This window comes from Rhinatrema bivittatum, chromosome 4 (assembly GCF_901001135.1).
Source record: "Rhinatrema bivittatum chromosome 4, aRhiBiv1.1, whole genome shotgun sequence".
NCBI classification, from domain to species: domain Eukaryota; kingdom Metazoa; phylum Chordata; class Amphibia; order Gymnophiona; family Rhinatrematidae; genus Rhinatrema; species Rhinatrema bivittatum.
Genome location: NC_042618.1, coordinates 55,742,064 through 55,761,661, shown reverse-complemented (window position 1 = coordinate 55,761,661; position 19,598 = coordinate 55,742,064). Strand labels below are relative to the sequence as shown.

The 19,598-nt window shown below is 42.8% G+C and overlaps 1 protein-coding gene across 1 annotated transcript in view; it reads left to right on the top strand.

Annotated features, from left to right (window-relative positions):
- Positions 1–19,598, top strand: part of HIF1A (hypoxia inducible factor 1 subunit alpha) — a 150,592-nt gene that overhangs the window by 43,532 nt on the left and 87,462 nt on the right. The window contains exons 3-4 of the mRNA XM_029598154.1: positions 12,791–12,936; positions 13,038–13,122. Coding sequence (XP_029454014.1) covers positions 12,791–12,936; positions 13,038–13,122 — 231 coding nt within the window. The remainder of the gene's footprint in view (positions 1–12,790; positions 12,937–13,037; positions 13,123–19,598) is intronic.

The following is a 19,598-nucleotide window of genomic DNA, read 5'->3' as shown; positions in this document are numbered from 1 at the left end:
GTATGTGTGAATTTTTAAATGGAAAACTGAATTGAGGAATAATATTAATGAATAATGGTAGCTTTCCTTGCCACTAGCTGTGGTTTCAATAATCTAACAAATCGGAATAGACTGTTTGGGCTCAGCTGTCTTAAAATGATATTGTAATAGCTTATGTTCCATTTGTGCGGGCTTGTGGCGCAGTGAAAAAAAAAGCAACAAATCTAAATTTGCTCATTTTGTTGAAAACAAATATTACAACATGCATATAAGCATACTGTATAGGTTTGTATAGAGACTTCATTATCTCATTGAGAAAAGGATTTGCTCTTGTTTTGCCCTGTTGGCAGGGAACCAAAATACTAATACTTGATAGAAGCTGGTAATGAGTTTTGAGCATGGGTGATCAGTTTATTGATCTGACAGCAGTAAACAAAAGAAATCACTGTACAAAGTGTCACCACCTGTATGTTTAGTGTTTCTGAAGTGCAACAAAAAGTAATCCTGACTTATGCTGGATCATTTATCAAAAATTTTCTGCCAAGTTGTGATTTTTCTGAAATTATTTTAGGCTTGCTTGCTTGCCTGTAATTGACCTAAATCTGTTGCCATGCGTAGTCTGGAATTTCAAAATAAAAGAAATAGGTTTATTAAAAGGCACTAATTTCCCTCAAAGTTAATCGGGGTTACATGAGTTGCAATGCAGATTTGTTTGTGGAGAAATCCTCACCTCCCTGGAAGTCGCACAGTCATACTGGTGGTTCAAAAGAAATGGAGGAGAAACTAGAATGACAGGCAGTGAGATTCAAATTAATGTGGATGATTGCTATTTGTTACTGAGGCTGGGGTGTTTTTTTTTTCTTTTTGTAATGCTTTCTTTTATTGATCTATGCATGTTTTGTTTTTATTATGTGTGTCTTTTGTGACCCGTCAAATATATTTTAAATACTAAAACATTTTAAAATGTATTCATGATTTATCAAAACTCCGTGTTTAAACATAAGAATTGCCATACTGGGTCGTACCAAAGGTCCATCAGGCTCTACAACCTGCGTTGAGAGTGGGCAATCTATGTTGCAAGTACCCAGTAGGATACTAAAAAATAGGTCCAATCCTTCTAATTTATAATCGGGGATAAATAGTGGCTTTCCCAGGGCTACATGGCTAATAGTGGTTTTGTGGACTTTTCCTCCAGGAACTTGCCTAAACCTAGCTTTGCTAACTGCTTTCAACCTATGTGGAAAAGGATTTGACAGTTTAATTGTACACTGAATGAAAAAATACTTTGATTCGTTTTAAATGTGCCATCTATTATCTTTATGCTGTGTCCCCTAGTTCTAGTACTATAGCTTAACATAAAGCTCGTACTGCACAAGGTTCAATTATACTATTTGTTTGGATGTTAGCTCATGCCTTTTTTTCATTGGTAGCTCAGGGTGAATTAGATTTAGGTACAGTAGATACTTCCTTATCCCTGGAGAGCTTGGAATGGAGGATGACGTGATTTATCCAAAGCCACAAGGAGCAAGGTTCTCAGCCTGCTGCTCTGAGCACTAGGCTACTCTGACTCCACTTAGAGGGTGATTTTTCAAAAACACTTTACCTGGGTAAAAGGGCTCTTTAAACATTGCCAACCCTGTATGCGTTGTGCACCTACTATTACCCACTTTGTGGGAGAGGCCATTCTTGGGGTGAGGTTAGATTGGGGGGGGGGGGGGGAGGAGGGCAATGTGCACAGTTTTGATTGGCAAAACTATCCACAGAAAAAGGAGGTGCAAATCTCCCTGAGTTTACTTAGACATTTTTCTGTTGATAAGCAGGCTGAGTTACTCATGCTTCCTGAGTGATGTCATCAGGTGGCACCTTGCATAGTTGTATCTCAAGTCAGTTAAAGTTTTTGTGTACTGAGCATGCATGGGCATTCCTGTGCGACTGAGCATTCCAGAATTCTTTTTTTCATCTGCGCTTCACACTGACGCGGGAGTTTCTCTTTCTCCTAAGAACATAAGAAACATAAGAAAATGCCATACTGGGTCAGACCAAGGGTCCATCAAGCCCAGCATCCTGTTTCCAACAGTGGCCAATCCAGGCCATAAGAACCTGGCAAGTACCCAAAAACTAAGTCTATTCCATGTAACCATTGCTAATGGCAGTGGCTATTCTCTAAGTGAACTTAATAGCAGGTAATGGACTTCTCCTCCAAGAACTTATCCAATCCTTTTTTAAACACAGCTATACTAACTGCACGAACCACATTCTCTGGCAACAAATTCCAGAGTTTAATTGTGCGTTGAGTAAAAAAGAACTTTCTCCGATTAGTTTTAAATGTGCCCCATGCTAACTTCATGGAGTGTCCCCTAGTCTTTCTACTATCCGAAAGAGTAAATAACCGATTCACTTCTACCCGTTCTAGACCTCTCATGATTTTAAACACCTCTATCATATCCCCCCTCAGTCGTCTCTTCTCCAAGCTGAAAAGTCCTAACCTCTTTAGTCTTTCCTCATAGGGGAGTTGTTCCATTCCCCTTATCATTTTGGTAGCCCTTCTCTGTACCTTCTCCATCGCAATTATATCTTTTTTGAGATGCGGCGACCAGAATTGTACACAGTATTCAAGGTGCGGTCTCACCATGGAGCGATACAGAGGCATTATGACATTTTCCGTTTTATTCATCATTCCTTTTCTAATAATTCCCAACATTCTGTTTACTTTTTTGACTGCCGCAGCACACTGAACCGACGATTTCAATGTGTTATCCACTATGACACCTAGATCTTTCTTGGGTTGTAGCACTTTCAATTTCTTTGAAAATTTAAAAAAATAGGCACTTTTTAGTGCTATCGTGGCTGCCTGTCCTACAGCAGGGTTCAAATGTTGCACCTACGGGGACCCAATGTTCATCACGGACAGCCACAACGGTTGTTACATCTGCCTGGGCCCAGAACGCGACCAGGCAAATTGCAGTATCAACACTAAAGAGCTGAAAAGACAGCCTGCCTACAAGCCAGCTCTCAACAGACAGGTAGCTCCTCGTCGGGTAGTGTCAGAAGCACAGACAGTGACAGGCATCATGCTTCACCAATTGCTTGACTAGACTCATGCTAAGAAGTGCCATGTAGAGACGAAGGGTCAGGGGGTTTCATCAACTCGCCCATCCTCTGGGCCGATGCACATAAGAAAAAGTGCCTGGAGCACAGTCTGCATACAGCGCACAAAAGATCATTGTATGGTGCATCATCAGTGTACAGCGCATCAAAAGTTTCATCTCAGGGCGCAAAGGGTGTACTTAAAAAAAACAAACAAAAAAAAAAACTAAGCACAGCGCTGTTCAGTGTCCAAGCACCGGCGCTAAAGTGACACAAGACAAGCATAGAGCCATAGAAAGTAGGGAAGGATCTGAACACCGTTCAACGAGACTGACATCCTGAGCCAGTTCTTCCCACTCAGAGAACCATCATGTGACATCTTAAGAGCAGCCATCCCACCAACTAAATTACCTCTGGTCACGAACTCATCAGGAGCACCACTCTACCCCTTTCCAGCCAATGTTCCTCGAAAAATGTTGGCATCTACCATGTGTCAACAGGGCTTCCACTTGCAAACTCTGGATCACATTACCTTGATTATCTCTATCTCGCTTCAACCGAATACGGATACGGACCAGATATTGGTACTAGAAGAAGATGCTCCTCCAGTATCACCTGGGCAATGGTCATATCAAGCAGTAGAACAAATCACGGACATTGTAAGAGGATTCTTCTTGAACCTCTTCCCACAATTACCAGCTCCATCCTTTCCACTAGCATAGTCAATACTACCATGAAAAGTGGAGGAGATGCTGGATGAAATACCACTCCTTCCATTATCCTCCTGTTCTTCAGGGAGTCCCATTTCATCCCTACTGGAGGAATTACCACCTCCTCCCAGTCCGATACAAGAACATTCGTTACTCTGCTCCCTGTTTCCTTTTTTGCCTTCGGATACTTCTCTAGGGGAGTTTCCAAACAGTTCCGTGGGCCTTCCATCAGACCTCCCAGATGAACCATTAGAGCACATTTCACCTCTTCAAGACCTGATATACTCTAGGTTCGTGGAGAAACTGGGCTCAGTGCTTAAATTGGAACTGGATAAGAAACAGGATCCTCAAGCAGAGGTAATGGGTCTATTAACAATACTGGACAATCCCAGTGGAGCCTTCAGTTCTGCCAGCCCATGAAGTACTGGACACATTCTTTTCCAAAAAAAATGGGAAACCACTTTTTCCGGGTCCACAACAGCCAGAAAAGTGGATTTGAAGTTCAAGTTTAAGTATTCCCCTAGATATGGGTTGGTGCAGCTGCCTCCCAACTCGATAGTAGTTGAGTCTGCAATGAAGGCAAAAAAGACCAGGCTACACTTGAATGTGTCACCAGGTAGAGACCATAAGCTGTTGGATGATTTTTGTAAAAAGGTCTTCCAAGGCTCCATGCTGACTGCAAGAATAGAATAGCATAAATTCTATATGATGCAGTATTTTTAAGATTGCGTTCAAAACCTAAAACCCCATATCTGTAGGAGACTGGAGAACTTTTCTCCCCCCAGCCACTTCATAACCTCGAAGAAGGCCTGAAACATCTCCTTCACTCTATTTACGAAGCATTCGACACTGCAGCAAGGACCTCTACAGTATCAATCTGGGCACAGCGGATGACATGGTTAAGAGCTAGTGGCATCAGAGAAGATGTGCATGAGAAGCTCGCAGATCCGCCCTGCTTGGGTGACCACCTATTCGGAGAAATATTAAGAGAAATGGTGGCTCAAATTAAAAGAACAAAACATAGCAGTTCAATTAATTTCCACCCAGAGTGAACTGGCAGGTACCAATCGTTGTTTCTGTTCGTTCGTTCTTTATTTATTTAAAAGTTTTTATATACCGTCATTAAGTTATTTATCATCATAACGGTTTACAATAGGGCACATATAACAAAGAAAATATAGACCATACTTTACATAGAGGGTACCATAACCATTCGGTAACAAAAACGACATTAAGTATAATATGGTTTATGACGTGGAATTTACATTCATGAAATTCTCATGGGGGATTGTATGTTTTATTGCTATTCAACCTGTCTGTTTGACTATAATTATCAGAGGGATAAAATAATTGCCAGGTGGTATCTGGAAATTGTGCGCTGGGTGCTCTATGACCGCCTATCCTTATTTGTTTGTTTGACTGCGTCATTCTCTATCTTGAAGGCTGTTTTGAAAAGTTTGATTTCTCTGAAGTCTTAGATCAAGGGGCATAGTGTTCCATAATATGGGACCGGCCAGGGACAGTGCATGTTCCCTAACCTGGGTTAGTCTTGCTGTTTTCACAGATGGAATGGTTAACAGGGCTTTGTTTGCTGATCTTAAATTTCTATGTGGGACGTGTACTCGAAGTGCTGTGTTCAGCCGTTCTGCTTTTTCGTCATGGATTAGTTTGTGTATTGTGCAAAGAGCTTTGAACTGCACTCTTTGTTCTATGGGTAGCCAATGTAGTGAGGCAAGTGTATCTGTGATGTGATCTTTTTTACTTTTTCCAGTGAGAATTCTAGCTGCAGAGTTTTGTAGTATTTGCAGTGGCCTTATCATAGTATAGGGTAGACCGAGTAGTAAAGCATTACAATAGTCAGTGCTTGCAAATACCAGTGATTGGAGCACTGTGCGAAAGTTTGGCAGTGATAGTAATGGTTTTAAGTTTTCTGAGTATCATGAGTTTAGCATACCCTTCTTTAACTTTTAGTGTTATGTGCTGTTCAAGGTTTAGCGTTGTGTCAATTATAACTCTTAGGTTGCGTACTTTCTCGGCTAATTCAATTTTTTTTTGTTATTTTTGGGAATTATTGGAGTTTGTGTAATGTTCATGCTCTTTCTAAGTGTATGAATTCAGTTTTATCGATGTTAATTATTAGCTCCATTTGGTTTAGTAGTTGTTTTATTATGTCTAGATACATAATGGCTAAACTCATTGTTTTTTCAATAGTGTCTTCAATTGGTAGGATTAATTGAATGTCATTGGCGTAAAATAGCGTATGATTCCTAGTCCTGCGAGGAGATGGCATAGTGGAAGTAGATATATGTTAAAAAGAGTAGCTGAGAGTGCTGACCCTTGTGGAACTCCAGTTTTTAGGGTAATTTTTTCAGATAGTGTTTTTAATTTGTACTTGAAATGTTCTGTTATTTAGATATGACCTGAACCATGTGATCCTATTTCTTCAAGCCTTTTTATTAGTATTTTGTGATTAACTGTGTCAAATGCTGCTGGTAAAACCAGTATATAATGCTTTCTGCTGTCAAATCCTCTTAGTATATTATCTGTTAGTGCGAGTAGGAGTGTTTCAGTGCTGTAATGTTTACGGAAGCCGTGTTGTGATGGGTAAAGGATATTGTTGTTATCTAAGTGCTCAGATAATTGTTTTTGTACTGTTTTTTCAATTAATTTAGCCATTAGAGGTAGGTTGGATGCTAGTGTTAGGGGGAGTCCATGTTTTTTTTCTCTATAGTATTGATTTGATTGCTCCTTTCTGTATTTCTGGCATGTGACCTTCTCCTAGGGAGGAGTTTATAATATTTGCAAAAGTTGGAGCAGTGATGTCGGGAAGCTTTTTTTTAATTTCAACTATAGGTAGTGTATCTATTTGGTGCGGGGCGGGATTCAGTTGTCTAATCATGTTCTCGACCTCTGTTAGTTATCTCATTGAATTCGGACCATTGTGTCACGTCTCTCTTGCACATTTTAATCTCTTGTTTGGGTGTCTTGTTTTGGTTCTCAGATTCTCAATTTTATCATTAAAAAATTTAGCTATTTCATTGCTTCTGTTTTCAGGTAAGTTATCTGGGGAGTTTGTAGTATCTTTGGTAAGATTATCAACTATTTTGAAAAGGGTTCTAGGGTTGTTCATGTATTTTTCTATCTTTGTGCTAAAGTATGTCTTTTTGGCTTCGAGAATTGATTTTTTGTAGTATGCTAGTTACGGTATTGTCAGGTGATCAGCTGTTTTGTTTTTCCACAATTTTTCTTTTTTCCTAAGTTTTTGTTTCAATTCCTTTATGTGTTTGGTGTACCATGGTTTTTTTTGTTTTGATTCCTTTTCGCTTATGGTTTTTTGGGGGTTTATGTTATCCACTAATTTATTAGTCATGTTGATCCAGGCTGTTGTTGCTGTAGTGCTGTTAGGGTAATTAAAAAATTTAAGTTCCTCTTGTAACTTGTCTTTCAGTGTTAAATGGGGGCCGATAGGTAATGATCATGGGTTCCTTTTTTGGTATTTCTGTTGCATTTGCAAATAATGTAGATTGAATAAGGAGATGATCAGACCAAGGAATTTGAATATAGCTTGTATTTGTTTCTTCAAGGTGGCTGGTGTTTATGAATGTGAGATCTAGGGAGTGTCTGACTCTGTGTGTGGGTTTGTCTGTAATTAGTTTAAACCCAAGTGCATTCATTGCATCTAATAGTGTCTGGCAGGTATTGGATGGGGGTATTGTGTCCTTGTGAAGATTGAAATCCCCTAGTACTATGGTGGGTTTTGCTGTATTTAGGTGAGCTGTGAAAAATTCAATTAAAGGTGAGATGTTTAATTCTAGTAAACTGGGTGGACAATATAAGAGGCAGATTTGAATATTACGAGTTTCAAAAGATGGCAATTTCATGATTAGCCGGAGGTGAGATGGATTGCAATTTACATTTGAATTGTTTTTCAGTAATTAGTAGTAGTCCACCACCTCTTCTGTTTATTCTGGGGATTGAGAAGATATCATAATTTTTGTTCACTAATTGATTTTTCATGACTGTATCAGACTCTTTCAGCCAGGATTCCATTATTGCTATGAAATTTGGTTTAATATCAAATAGGTCTGTGATTACAGGGAACTTTTTAGAAATTGACTGTGCATTAACTAATAAAAATGTTAGCATCAAGAGTTAGTTCACGTTAGAATGGTTGTTTGTTGTAATTTGGATGAGGTTATTCGAATTGCTAATTTTTCTTTTCTTTTGGGTTGTTCCAATTATTTGTTGTGTGAGTGTCTTGAGTCTATACTTACCTCGGTTGCAGCAGACCTTGATTGGTTTTCTTTCTGCTCTGTCGGTATCCATGTTGGCTTTGTATGAGGAGGATTTATGCTGTTTGGTCTATCCCTTTTTGGGTCGAACGAAGGGGCGAACAAAGGGGCATGCCCCTTTGTTGCGCCCCTTCGGCGCACCCCGCCTCGGTCGGTCTGGCGCTCTTTTTAAACTCCCCAGCATGCTTTTGTGACGTCAAAAGCGTCGACCATGGGGGCGGAACGCTTTCCCTTCCCTTTGGCTCGGCACCGTCTGGAGAAAAAAGAGAGAGAGCAGAGAAAGCTTGACGGCGTCTATTAAAAAAAAAAAAAAAAGAGCAGAGTAAGCCAGGAAAAAGGAAACTAGAGAGATTTGCACGGGGGTCAGAGCAGGATGCAGGCAAATAGTACAAGGGCCTCTGGTGACCTTCGAGGCAGCGGCTGGTGGCCCATACTTCCTACATAGGTTGTATCCCTCCTATAAATCCTTATTGTCATCCCTACTATCAACAGAGCTGACGGCCACAGCAGACAACAAAGGGGTCAACCTGCAGTGTCGAAAACACAGTTGCAACCTCCTGGTAAGCCCCAGCAGAGTTTTTAATTCTCATCACCACAGTCACAGATACTGGTTGGGGCAGATAACACTGCTTCCAACAGGCTTAGAGGAATGTCACTTCAGTCCAGTGGGTACTCAAGATTATTCAGCAGTGTTACCATCTCAGTTTCAACTACCTATTCACACTCAAGAAGTACAAAAGTTGCTCACCCGAGAAGCAGTGCAGGAGATCCCACCACTGGATCACGACAAGGGATATTTTTCCCATTATTTCCTCATCCCCCAAGAAAACGGGGGATCTACGACCAATTCTATATCTCAGGTCATTGAACAAGCATCTCTGTCACGAGAAATTCAAGATGACTTCTTTGGGCATGATTTTGCCATTCATCCAGTCCAACGATTGAATGTGCTCTCAACATGAAAGTAGTATATGCACACATCCCAATTCACCCCTTCCTGTTGGCATTACCTTTGCTTCCAGGTAGTACAAAGTCCTCCCATTTGGATTCTTCTCTGTTCTGAGGGTCTTCACAAAATGTTTAGCAGTGGCTGTGGCACACCTCCATTGTTCCAGGATATGCCTGTTTCCATATCTGGACGACTAGCTGATAGCAGCACCAGATCAATGCACATCTTGGTCTTGCACCGAATAGCCAATTAAGCTGCCTGGAGGCCTTGGGATTCCTGATCAACTGTGAGAAATCCGTGCTCCTCTCATCACAACAAATTCAATTCATAGGTGCGACAGTAGATTCTATTCAATCCAGAGCTTTCCTCCCACACAAGTGAGCCCTCAAACTTTGTTCCATAGCGAACAAGCTACTGTGAAGCCAAAGAACACCAGTTCAGTATGTCCTAGTTCTACTGGATCACATGGCAGTGGCTTCATATGTGCCATTTGCAGTGGGGTCTCAAAAGGCAATGGTCCCAATTTCTTCAACTGTCATCAACCAGAGTGTGTTTGACACAGACCATGACAGCCAAACATGTTAGAAACAGGCGCTCCCTTGCATTCACTACCACATCAGCTCATTCTGACTACAGATTCATCCATGAAGGGATGGGGAGCTCACCACCTTCAGTACAAAACTCAAGGTCTTTGGACTGCCAAAGAGAAGAAACTCTCAAATCTACTGGAGCTAGGGCCATGGGGCATGCTCTCAAGGCCTTCAAACACCTCCTTTGAGGAATATCCCTAATGTTCCACGCTGACAAACCAGGTTGCAATATTCGGTGTGTACAATCAAGGAGGCACAAGATCACACGTCCTCTGCAAAGAAGCCTTAAACATATGGGAATGGGCATCCACAGAAAACATCTCTACAGGACACCTACTTATCAGGAATCATGAATGTGGAGGCTGATTGCCTTAGCAGAATATTCTGTCTTCATGAATGGTCTCTGTCTTAATCTGTGGTGGATGTGCTATTTCAGTGCTGGGGTCGGACTTAGACCTCTTCACAACAGAACAGAAAACTTCAAAAGGTCTGCTTTATTCACCTGACTCCTCATCGAGAGGCACCAGATATGTTTCTATTGTCATGGAACAAGGGACTGCTGTATGTATTTCTCAGATATCGCTGATACCCAAAATGATGATAAATGCATGTAGGATCAGGCCAAGATGATACTAATAGCTCCTGCATGTCCCAGACAGGCATGGTGTATCCATATCTAGTACAATACTCGAGCGACCCAGCCCTATTAATACAAGAGGGAAGGATGTTTCCCCCATTCCATGCATTCCACTCTGAACCTAACTGCATGGATATTGAATGTGGGACTGTAGCACACTGGAATCTTACTGAACCAATCCAAACTGTCGTTCTCTCAGCAAGGAAACCATCTACTAGAAAGAACTAGTTTCAAATGGTGTCACTACACCAAGTGATGTGAACAACATACTCTAGATCCTTTTACTTTTGAACCTCAACACTTAGAGAGATAGTGCAAATACAAGACTAACACAGGTCTCGCAGTGTCTCAGACGGCTTCACCTTTTTCTCTGCTCTCCCCGCTAGCCTTGGGAAGATGGCTACCATCTGGTCTGCAAGCTGCATTCTCTGGCGTCCCCGGAACGGCTATGGCAAAGCCTCACGCCATGTTTCTCCTAAGGGCCTCCTAGGGTGCACGCATGCATGCCATCCACGCCATGGCGGGAACCTCAGGGGCGTCCCCCTCGAGTGACATCACGCCATCCGGGTATTTAGCCTACGCTTGTTTGCTAGCTCATTGAGTTAGCAAGGATTGGACTCGTCCGTTCTAAGCTACTCTGCCGCTTCCGTGCTGCCGCTGGAAGCTCTCTGCCCTTCGGGGTATTCGCTAACCTGGGTACCCGCTCCTCGGGGGCCCTTTGCTTTCTTTCAGGTGCCTTACTGGGATCAGGTACTCGCTCCTCGAGGGCCTGCTCTCCCTGCATTGGTGCCTGTTACCATCGACTTCTGCCTGGTGGAATCAATCTAATTCCCAGTCTCTCATCTACAGCTCTGCTGTGCTGGGAAACCTACACCTGGATATCCTTATACCATCTTGGTGAGATGGGTTCCCTCTGCTGAGGGTCCCTGGACTGCTACCTCTGGATCACCTCACTACGGCCACCTCTGGTGGTATACATCAGCTGTTCAATAAAAGACAAAACTGTTTGTGCATCCTGAGTCTAGCCCAGTACTGTGGCTCCCCACGGGGAGGAAGCCCATGGGCGTGGTCATCTTCCACAGTACCCAAGAATCCACTTAAACACCTCGAAACCATAACACGCAGCAACATCGGTTAGAGTGCATTTAAGTGCCATAGCAGCATACTATCAATGAGAAGACAGAATTTCCATTGCCACGGACCCCTTAATCTCTCGATTCATGCAAGGTCTTTGCCATTTCTGGCCACCATTAGAGCGCACCCCCCCCCCCCTCGTTCCATGGGACATAAATGTCATCCTGGCATCTCTAATGAAAGCACCTCTCAAACCATTGGATTTGGCATCTTTAAAATTTCTCACCTGGCAGGTCCTCTTCTTGGTGGCAATAACCTCGGCTAGAAGAATAAGTGAAATCCAGGTTCTTGTACATTTTTCACTTCCAATTCTTCCATGACAAGGTATCCCTCCTGACCCCACCCAAAGTTCTTGCCAAAAATAGTATAATTCCATTTAATCCAAAGCATATCTCTACCCACTTTCTTCCCAAAGCCACACAGACATGAAAGGGAAAAACATCTACATACCTTGGACTGCAAACATGCATTGGCATATTACAAGAGACGTTCTCAGCCACATAGAAAAGGATCTCAGCTATTCATATCTCCCATGATCCGAACAGATTGGATATACCTCTATCTAAACGAACACTTTCTAATTGGATCATAACTAGTTAAACATGGCTAAGCCAAGTAGTTATTTGACCTTCCAAATCCTGCAAGAGTACATCATGTTTGAGCATTGTTTAGCGCATTACATACATTTGCTGTTGAAGACATATATAAAGTGGCTACCTGGTCATCCCATCACACTACTACCTAGATAAGGCTGCCACTGCCACCAGTGCAGTAGGAGCCGCAGTCCTTAGACACGCCACCTCTACCTACTTGTCTGTCCATGATAGAGCCCAGGTTGCAAATTCTATCACCACTTTACAAAATGACCAAAGGCTACAACATATCAATTATGCTTTCAGCAATCCTCAGCATGGGACTTCCCATGGAGCATAGCTAATTTAGCCTGCTTATCCATGAAAGAGCAAGTTTTTTGCTTATTAGCTATTTGAACCCCGCCCTCCTCCCTGGACAGCAACTGATTGGAAGAATCCAACTAGCTTTATCAACTGAAGAGAGTTCTGGTCAGTCACAGGTATACCTGCACATGCTCTGTACACACAAACTTTAACTGACTTGAGAAACCGCTCCGAAATGTGCCGCCTGACACCACCACCACCCATGGAACATGGCTCATTCATCCTATCTACAGAAAACACATTTACGGTAAGCAAAACTTGCTTTGTCTCTTTGACAAGTGGTGCAAAATGAGCAGGTAAAAGTGCTTTTGGACTTTTCACCTGCCCATACAGTTTTGAAAGTTGCCCTTATAAATGGATTGTTAAAGTTTATTTATATAAGATTGAAGTCCTAACTCCTGATTCTCAGAAAAAAAAAATCAACCTTGGTTTAATACAAAATGTGGGCTTTTTTAGGTGAACTGGAGACAGAAAATGAACTAGACAAACAATTAAATTGCTTCTATCTAAAAGCCCTGGAAGGGTTTGTCTTGATACTGACAGAGGATGGAGACATGATCTACCTGTCCGAAAATGTCAATAAGTGTATGGGACTTACACAGGTAATAGAATTTCTGTCCCCCTCCACCCTACTTGGTACAAAGTGATACAAACATTTTAAAGTGTCTAAAGAGGAATATCTGAATTTCTTGACTCGTTGCAGTTTGAGCTGATTGGGCACAGTGTATTTGACTTTACTCATCCATGTGATCAGGAAGAACTGAGAGAAATGCTTACGCACAAGAATGGTAAGAAACTTTCAAATTGTTCTTTTAATGCTTTTATTTCCATGCTCAGTTTCATACATCTAGAGCAGTTTCCTAATTATGATTCTGAATTATATAATGGCATAGTGAAGCCTTGCTGCATTGAAATATCTCATGTGTCTAGTTCTAAAATATTTAGTTATATCAACAAAAGAGAACTCACCCACTCACAAAATTCAATCTCAAAAGTACAATTTATTAATGAGATACATAAAATAGATCCTATCTAGACAATAATTACTAACTAACACACTCATTCATCCATACCACAGTCATATCACAATTCCAATCAAACCCCCTTTATAAAAACAACAAGTAAGTGATATAAAAATCCCAGCACCAATGTGTAACACTGATTATCAAACATAATATCAAATATCTCTTACAATGTTAACTCTTTTAATTTAAATAGCATTTCTCAATGTATAACAATAATGCTGCGACAAAATCAATGTGTATGTTGGAACCCGGTATTCTCAAGTTCCCGCATTGCACACTATACTCTTCTTGTTACAACACAAACGGTGACAACGTCCATTGGACCTGCCCGACAAGGACTCCTTGTTTCGCCCGATTCATCCGGGCTTCATCAGGGATATTTTCGTCACTGTCATCTCAAGTTCGACCTATATTAAATACATACATCAATAATAATAACAACCCACTATTCTTACCCCTAAAATCCACTTACTCTCCCAGAATCAAATATAGACAAGATCTACCTTTGCAAGGCGCTTTAAATTTTATACCGGTTAAGATGTGCAACCTCCGTTGCCGGATTAAAGAGCTTTATATATCATTCAAGTTTTCAAGTATAGAAAAAACGTTTCTCAATTCAACATGCTTCCGCTAATTCCAGGGACCAACCCTGTAACCAAAACATAGCGAAAGATATAATTTTAATACCAAATCAAAACAGACAGCTCAGAAAATATCTGACTACAACGTTCAATCTACTCCATACTCACATTTCCTCCGGAACTGATGACATCACGTCTGAACGGCATGATGTAAAGCCATGAGCCTGAACCTACGTTTTTATAATGCCACTCATTAAATCTTTAACTGGTCTTGAGACTAACCAATATTCTTAATCATTAACTTATGTCAAAAAACCTTTCATATCCACCATGGTGGCAATCATTAGTCCTCACAAAAAGGCTTGCCATTCAATTGGCCCATTAAGTCCATGGGGTACATTTGTCTGCCAATCAAAGATGAATCTTTGCTCTACTCTTCTCAAAACAGCGGCTAAATCACCTCCCCGCTGTAACAATACTCTTTTAATGACAAAGAATCGTAGTTCATCAATCTCATGTTTAGCATCCAACCAGTGTTTTACCAAGGGAGCATTTATTTTTTCCATTTTAATCCTGCTCTTATGTTCAATAATACGGAATTTCACAGAACGAATAGTTTGTCCTATGTAAATCAAAGAGCAGGGACAAAGTGAAATGGAAAAAATAAATGCTCCCTTGGTAAAACACTGGTTGGATGCTAAACATGAGATTGATGAACTACGATTCTTTGTCATTAAAAGAGTATTGTTACAGCGGGGAGGTGATTTAGCCGCTGTTTTGAGAAGAGTAGAGCAAAGATTCATCTTTGATTGGCAGACAAATGTACCCCATGGACTTAATGGGCCAATTGAATGGCAAGCCTTTTTGTGAGGACTAATGATTGCCACCATGGTGGATATGAAAGGTTTTTTGACATAAGTTAATGATTAAGAATATTGGTTAGTCTCAAGACCAGTTAAAGATTTAATGAGTGGCATTATAAAAACGTAGGTTCAGGCTCATGGCTTTACATCATGCCGTTCAGACGTGATGTCATCAGTTCCGGAGGAAATGTGAGTATGGAGTAGATTGAACGTTGTAGTCAGATATTTTCTGAGCTGTCTGTTTTGATTTGGTATTAAAATTATATCTTTCGCTATGTTTTGGTTACAGGGTTGGTCCCTGGAATTAGCGGAAGCATGTTGAATTGAGAAACGTTTTTTCTATACTTGAAAACTTGAATGATATATAAAGCTCTTTAATCCGGCAACGGAGGTTGCACATCTTAACCGGTATAAAATTTAAAGCGCCTTGCAAAGGTAGATCTTGTCTATATTTGATTCTGGGAGAGTAAGTGGATTTTAGGGGTAAGAATAGTGGGTTGTTATTATTATTGATGTATGTATTTAATATAGGTCGAACTTGAGATGACAGTGACGAAAATATCCCTGATGAAGCCCGGATGAATCGGACGAAACAAGGAGTCCTTGTCGGGCAGGTCCAATGGACGTTGTCACCGTTTGTGTTGTAACAAGAAGAGTATAGTGTGCAATGCGGGAACTTGAGAATACCGGGTTCCAACATACACATTGATTTTGTCGCAGCATTATTGTTATACATTGAGAAATGCTATTTAAATTAAAAGAGTTAACATTGTAAGAGATATTTGATATTATGTTTGATAATCAGTGTTACACATTGGTGCTGGGATTTTTATATCACTTACTTGTTGTTTTTATAAAGGGGGTTTGATTGGAATTGTGATATGACTGTGGTATGGATGAATGAGTGTGTTAGTAATTATTGTCTAGATAGGATCTATTTTATGTATCTCATTAATAAATTGTACTTTTGAGATTGAATTTTGTGAGTGGGTGAGTTCTCTTTTGTTGATATAACTACTTGGTAGAAGAGTACCATAGTATAATAATTACCCTCAGTGTAGTGTACCTTATAGTTCTAAAATATGGCATTATGTTCTTAAAGAAGATGTTTATAGTTTTGTTGCATGTTACGTTTTCACCCAAAGCAATTGTTAGAGGGGCGGTTTTATAAATGTTTCAGAGAAGGTTTATCAAGTACAGCATTCCATGAACATTTGATTGATAGCCCTGAGGAGAAGGGGATGAGGGTTGGGATCAGAGTGGTACCTAAAATAATTCATGAACTACTGAAAAAAACTAACATGTTACTTTCCTCCCTCTCTCCCTGACTATGCACAAGCCAGCCCCAGCAAGGAGGCTTTCTGTTATGTTAAAGTATTACATGAAATGGTTGAGGAAAATCGAGCATTGTGATATACCACAGAGTGGTATTTAACAATAGAAATCATGTAATTTACAGAGAGGCATCAACCATTGCTAATGTCACCTTAAGGACATGGCTGAACTGCAGGTTCTTTACTGGAATTTCAACTAAATCTGTTGTGAATTTAAAAAGATTAAAATCTAACTTTTTATCTTAAAATCAGTGAAGCCTTTTATAGGAAGCAATGGTGTAGACTTGATAGTTTTATTTTGGATTTTAGTTTTCTCCTAGGACAAGCATGATGATAGTCCTCACACATGGGTGAAAACATTGGATGGAGCCTGGCACGGAAAACTGAGCATGTCACTGTCCACGCGGGGGCCGCCTTCAGCCTCTTATTTTCCGCGGAGCTGTCATCTCACGGTTGTGGAGCTTGTGCTCTCTTTTTCTGTGGAAAAATTGCTGTCTGTTTTTTCGACTCTCCTACGCTGTGTCCCTCTCTATTCCTCTCAGCCCTAGTTAGCTGGGCGGTACGGTAAGTCTTTATTGTACTGTGCAGTTGATTCCCGACAGCAGAGCCCTTGACCCGCTGGCCATTGACTGCTTGTTGGCCCCCTCTTTTTTTTTTTTTTTTTGCATCCATGACAATGTTGGGTTTTCACTGGTGCCCCCAGTGCCCTCGGACTATGTCCATTATGGACCCACACAAGGTATGTGTACTCTGCCTGGATAAAATGGAGAAGCTCTTCGGGTCGAAGAAGTCTGAGCCCTTGACATTGGCTTTGGGGCATTCGACCTGAAGGGCCACAGAGAACAGATGGACACCGGGGCATCTGTGTCCCCCCCCCTCCACTGGGACCTTCGGTAGAGCATGATGCCTCAGTCTCATTTCACTCAAGGACTTCAGGATAGTCTCCATTGCCCTCAGCGCTGGAGAAAGACCGGGTCGAGCATCATGGGAAGACCAAGAAGCATCACTACCAGTCACTGTCTTCACATGGTACCGAGCTCGGGTTGGCGTTGACTTCAGCTGTGATGCCCCCAAAGCGACCCTAGGGAGAGGAGGTGCCACCCTCCATCAAACCTAGGAGTCTAAGGCATTTCCCACCGGTGCCGGGTACTGATCTTCCTTGTGGCTCCAAGGGAGATCTGGTTATGCCGCCTCCTCAGTCCATCCTGTCGTTGGCGGTCTTCGAGGAGGCGTTAGAGCGCAGGGTGCAACTGGTCGTTGTCAGAGTCCTGCAGGGTATCAAGCCACCAGCCCCACCAGTGCAGAATCTGCGCCTGCCATGTTGGCACTGCTGCTGGAGCGCCCTGATGAACTTCTCGGCATTCAGCCCTTGCAACCGATGCCGGTGGCCCGGCCAGCCATAGATGTTCCACCGGCCTCCGTTACCTCCTCCTTCTGGTACGATTCCTATTGTAGGTTCCTCCAAAGAGGAAGGTCCTTCAAAACCAAAGACGCAGTTGAGGCCCCCGGTTCAGTGGCCAGCGTTGCCTGGCCTGCTCCCAGGACCCTCAATGCCCTCTGTGCCCAATCCATTGGGCCAGGGAGGGCCCCTGCCATGGACTCCTGTGGGCGATCTCAGTGATGACGATGCCCCTTATGACCCATGGGGGAGATGACTCAGTCTTTCTCTGACTCTGGAGACCTCCCCTCTGACCCATCTCCTCCTTAGGAGTGATGGCGCCCCCCCCCCCCCCCCCGAAGACTTGACATTTGTGGGCTTTTTACAGGCCATGGGAGAAACCATTCTATTCCAGATTTTGAAGGAAGAGGATGCCAGACACAAGGTGCTGGAGGTCCTCCAGTTTGTGGATGCCCAAAGGAGGTAGTACCTGTTTCCATCCATGACTTCTTCAAGGAGCTGATCCTTAGGTTTTGGGAACACCCTATCTCCATGCATCCTGTAAATCGGAAGGCAGATGCTGTGTATGTGGAATAGCATGCCTTGAGGTTCAAAAGGAGTCAATTCCCACACCAGTTGGTTGTGGTGGTTTGCCCTAAAGAAGGCCTATCGTTCCTGCACCCATGCCTCTGCCCCCCCTGGGTCGAGAGCACAGGGCGTTGGATGCACTGGGTGGGAAGCTGTTTCAGAGAGCCATGTTGGTTGCCCATCTCGCCTCCTACCAACTGTACATGACACAGTATTCCCGGAACCTATGGAAACAGATCCAGGAAATGTCCAAGCGCCTGTCCCAACAGCAGCAGGACGCTTTTGCCGCGGTTGTCCAACAAGGCCTGGAATGTGATAAACATGAGTTGCGTTTCACCTATGACATGTTTGAAATGGCTGCTGAGGTGGTGGCAGCGGGTATTTGTGCTCACAGGATGGCCAGTTCAGAGCCTCTGATGTCTGGCCAGAGGTTCAAGAGAAGCTCACAGACCTGCTATGTACTGGTGACAACCTATTTGGTGATAAGGTGAGGGATGCTGTGGCTCAGCTGAAGGACCACTGTGAGACTCTCCAATACCTCAGACCTGCCGTCCTTGACCAGGAAGTCCTTGTGTCAGGGCCTAAGGAAGCCCTTCTACCACCAGAGGAAATAGTACCCCCTTGCTTCTCGTAGGCCTCAGCCTATCCCAGTCTAGCCCTGCTACAGGGTTTTGACTGGCTGTGAGGGAGCATAAGCCAACTGTCCATTCCCTCGACATGCGGCCTTCCGGTTGGAGGTTGGGTGTCATTCTTCCAGGACCATTCCTCAGACCAGTGGGGTTCTGTCCATTGTTTGTCTCGGATACCAACTGAACTTCCTGGGTGTCCTGCTGGACTCTTCCCCTAGTTCCTCCTGGGGTCAGACTTCTCATCAGGAAATACTTTTGGTGGAGATTGCCGCCCTCATGGCTTCCAGGGCTGTAGAGCCGTTCCGCTGAACCAACAGCGGCAGGGGTTCTACTCCAAATATTTCCTAATTCCAAAGAGAACAGGGGGTCTCTGTCCTTTCTAGACTTTGACATAGGTCGTGTCTAGATAGGACATAGGTCGCAGTGGAGAGGGAAGGAGGTGGGCAGATGGGTTTTTTTGTGGGATTGTAACGTCATTCAGACATCCATAAGAGGGCCCACAATCCGGTTAAGTGGGTGTGTGAGGGAGGAATCACATGCTGGTCTTCTGGGAGAGAAGAATGTATCTGATGGGTCGTGGTCACAAATGTCTTGCTGGGTAGTCTGTAGTGCGATATCAGAGTGCTCAAGGACTGCAAAGATGAGGTGGTAGAGGCGGCTCTCATCATGAAGAGATGATTGGGACTTACGTGGACATTTCTGGGGGATTGGGCCAATTGGAGAGCGTGGGTTTTGGAATGGGAGTTGGGGACTGAGTGGATGGGTATGGGGATTTTTCATTAAAGAAACATGTGGGTCTCTGGGATGTCTCCCACCTGTGGCTGCTTCTGCTTAGGGGATGGGGGTTCTTGGGACTAGCGTTCTCC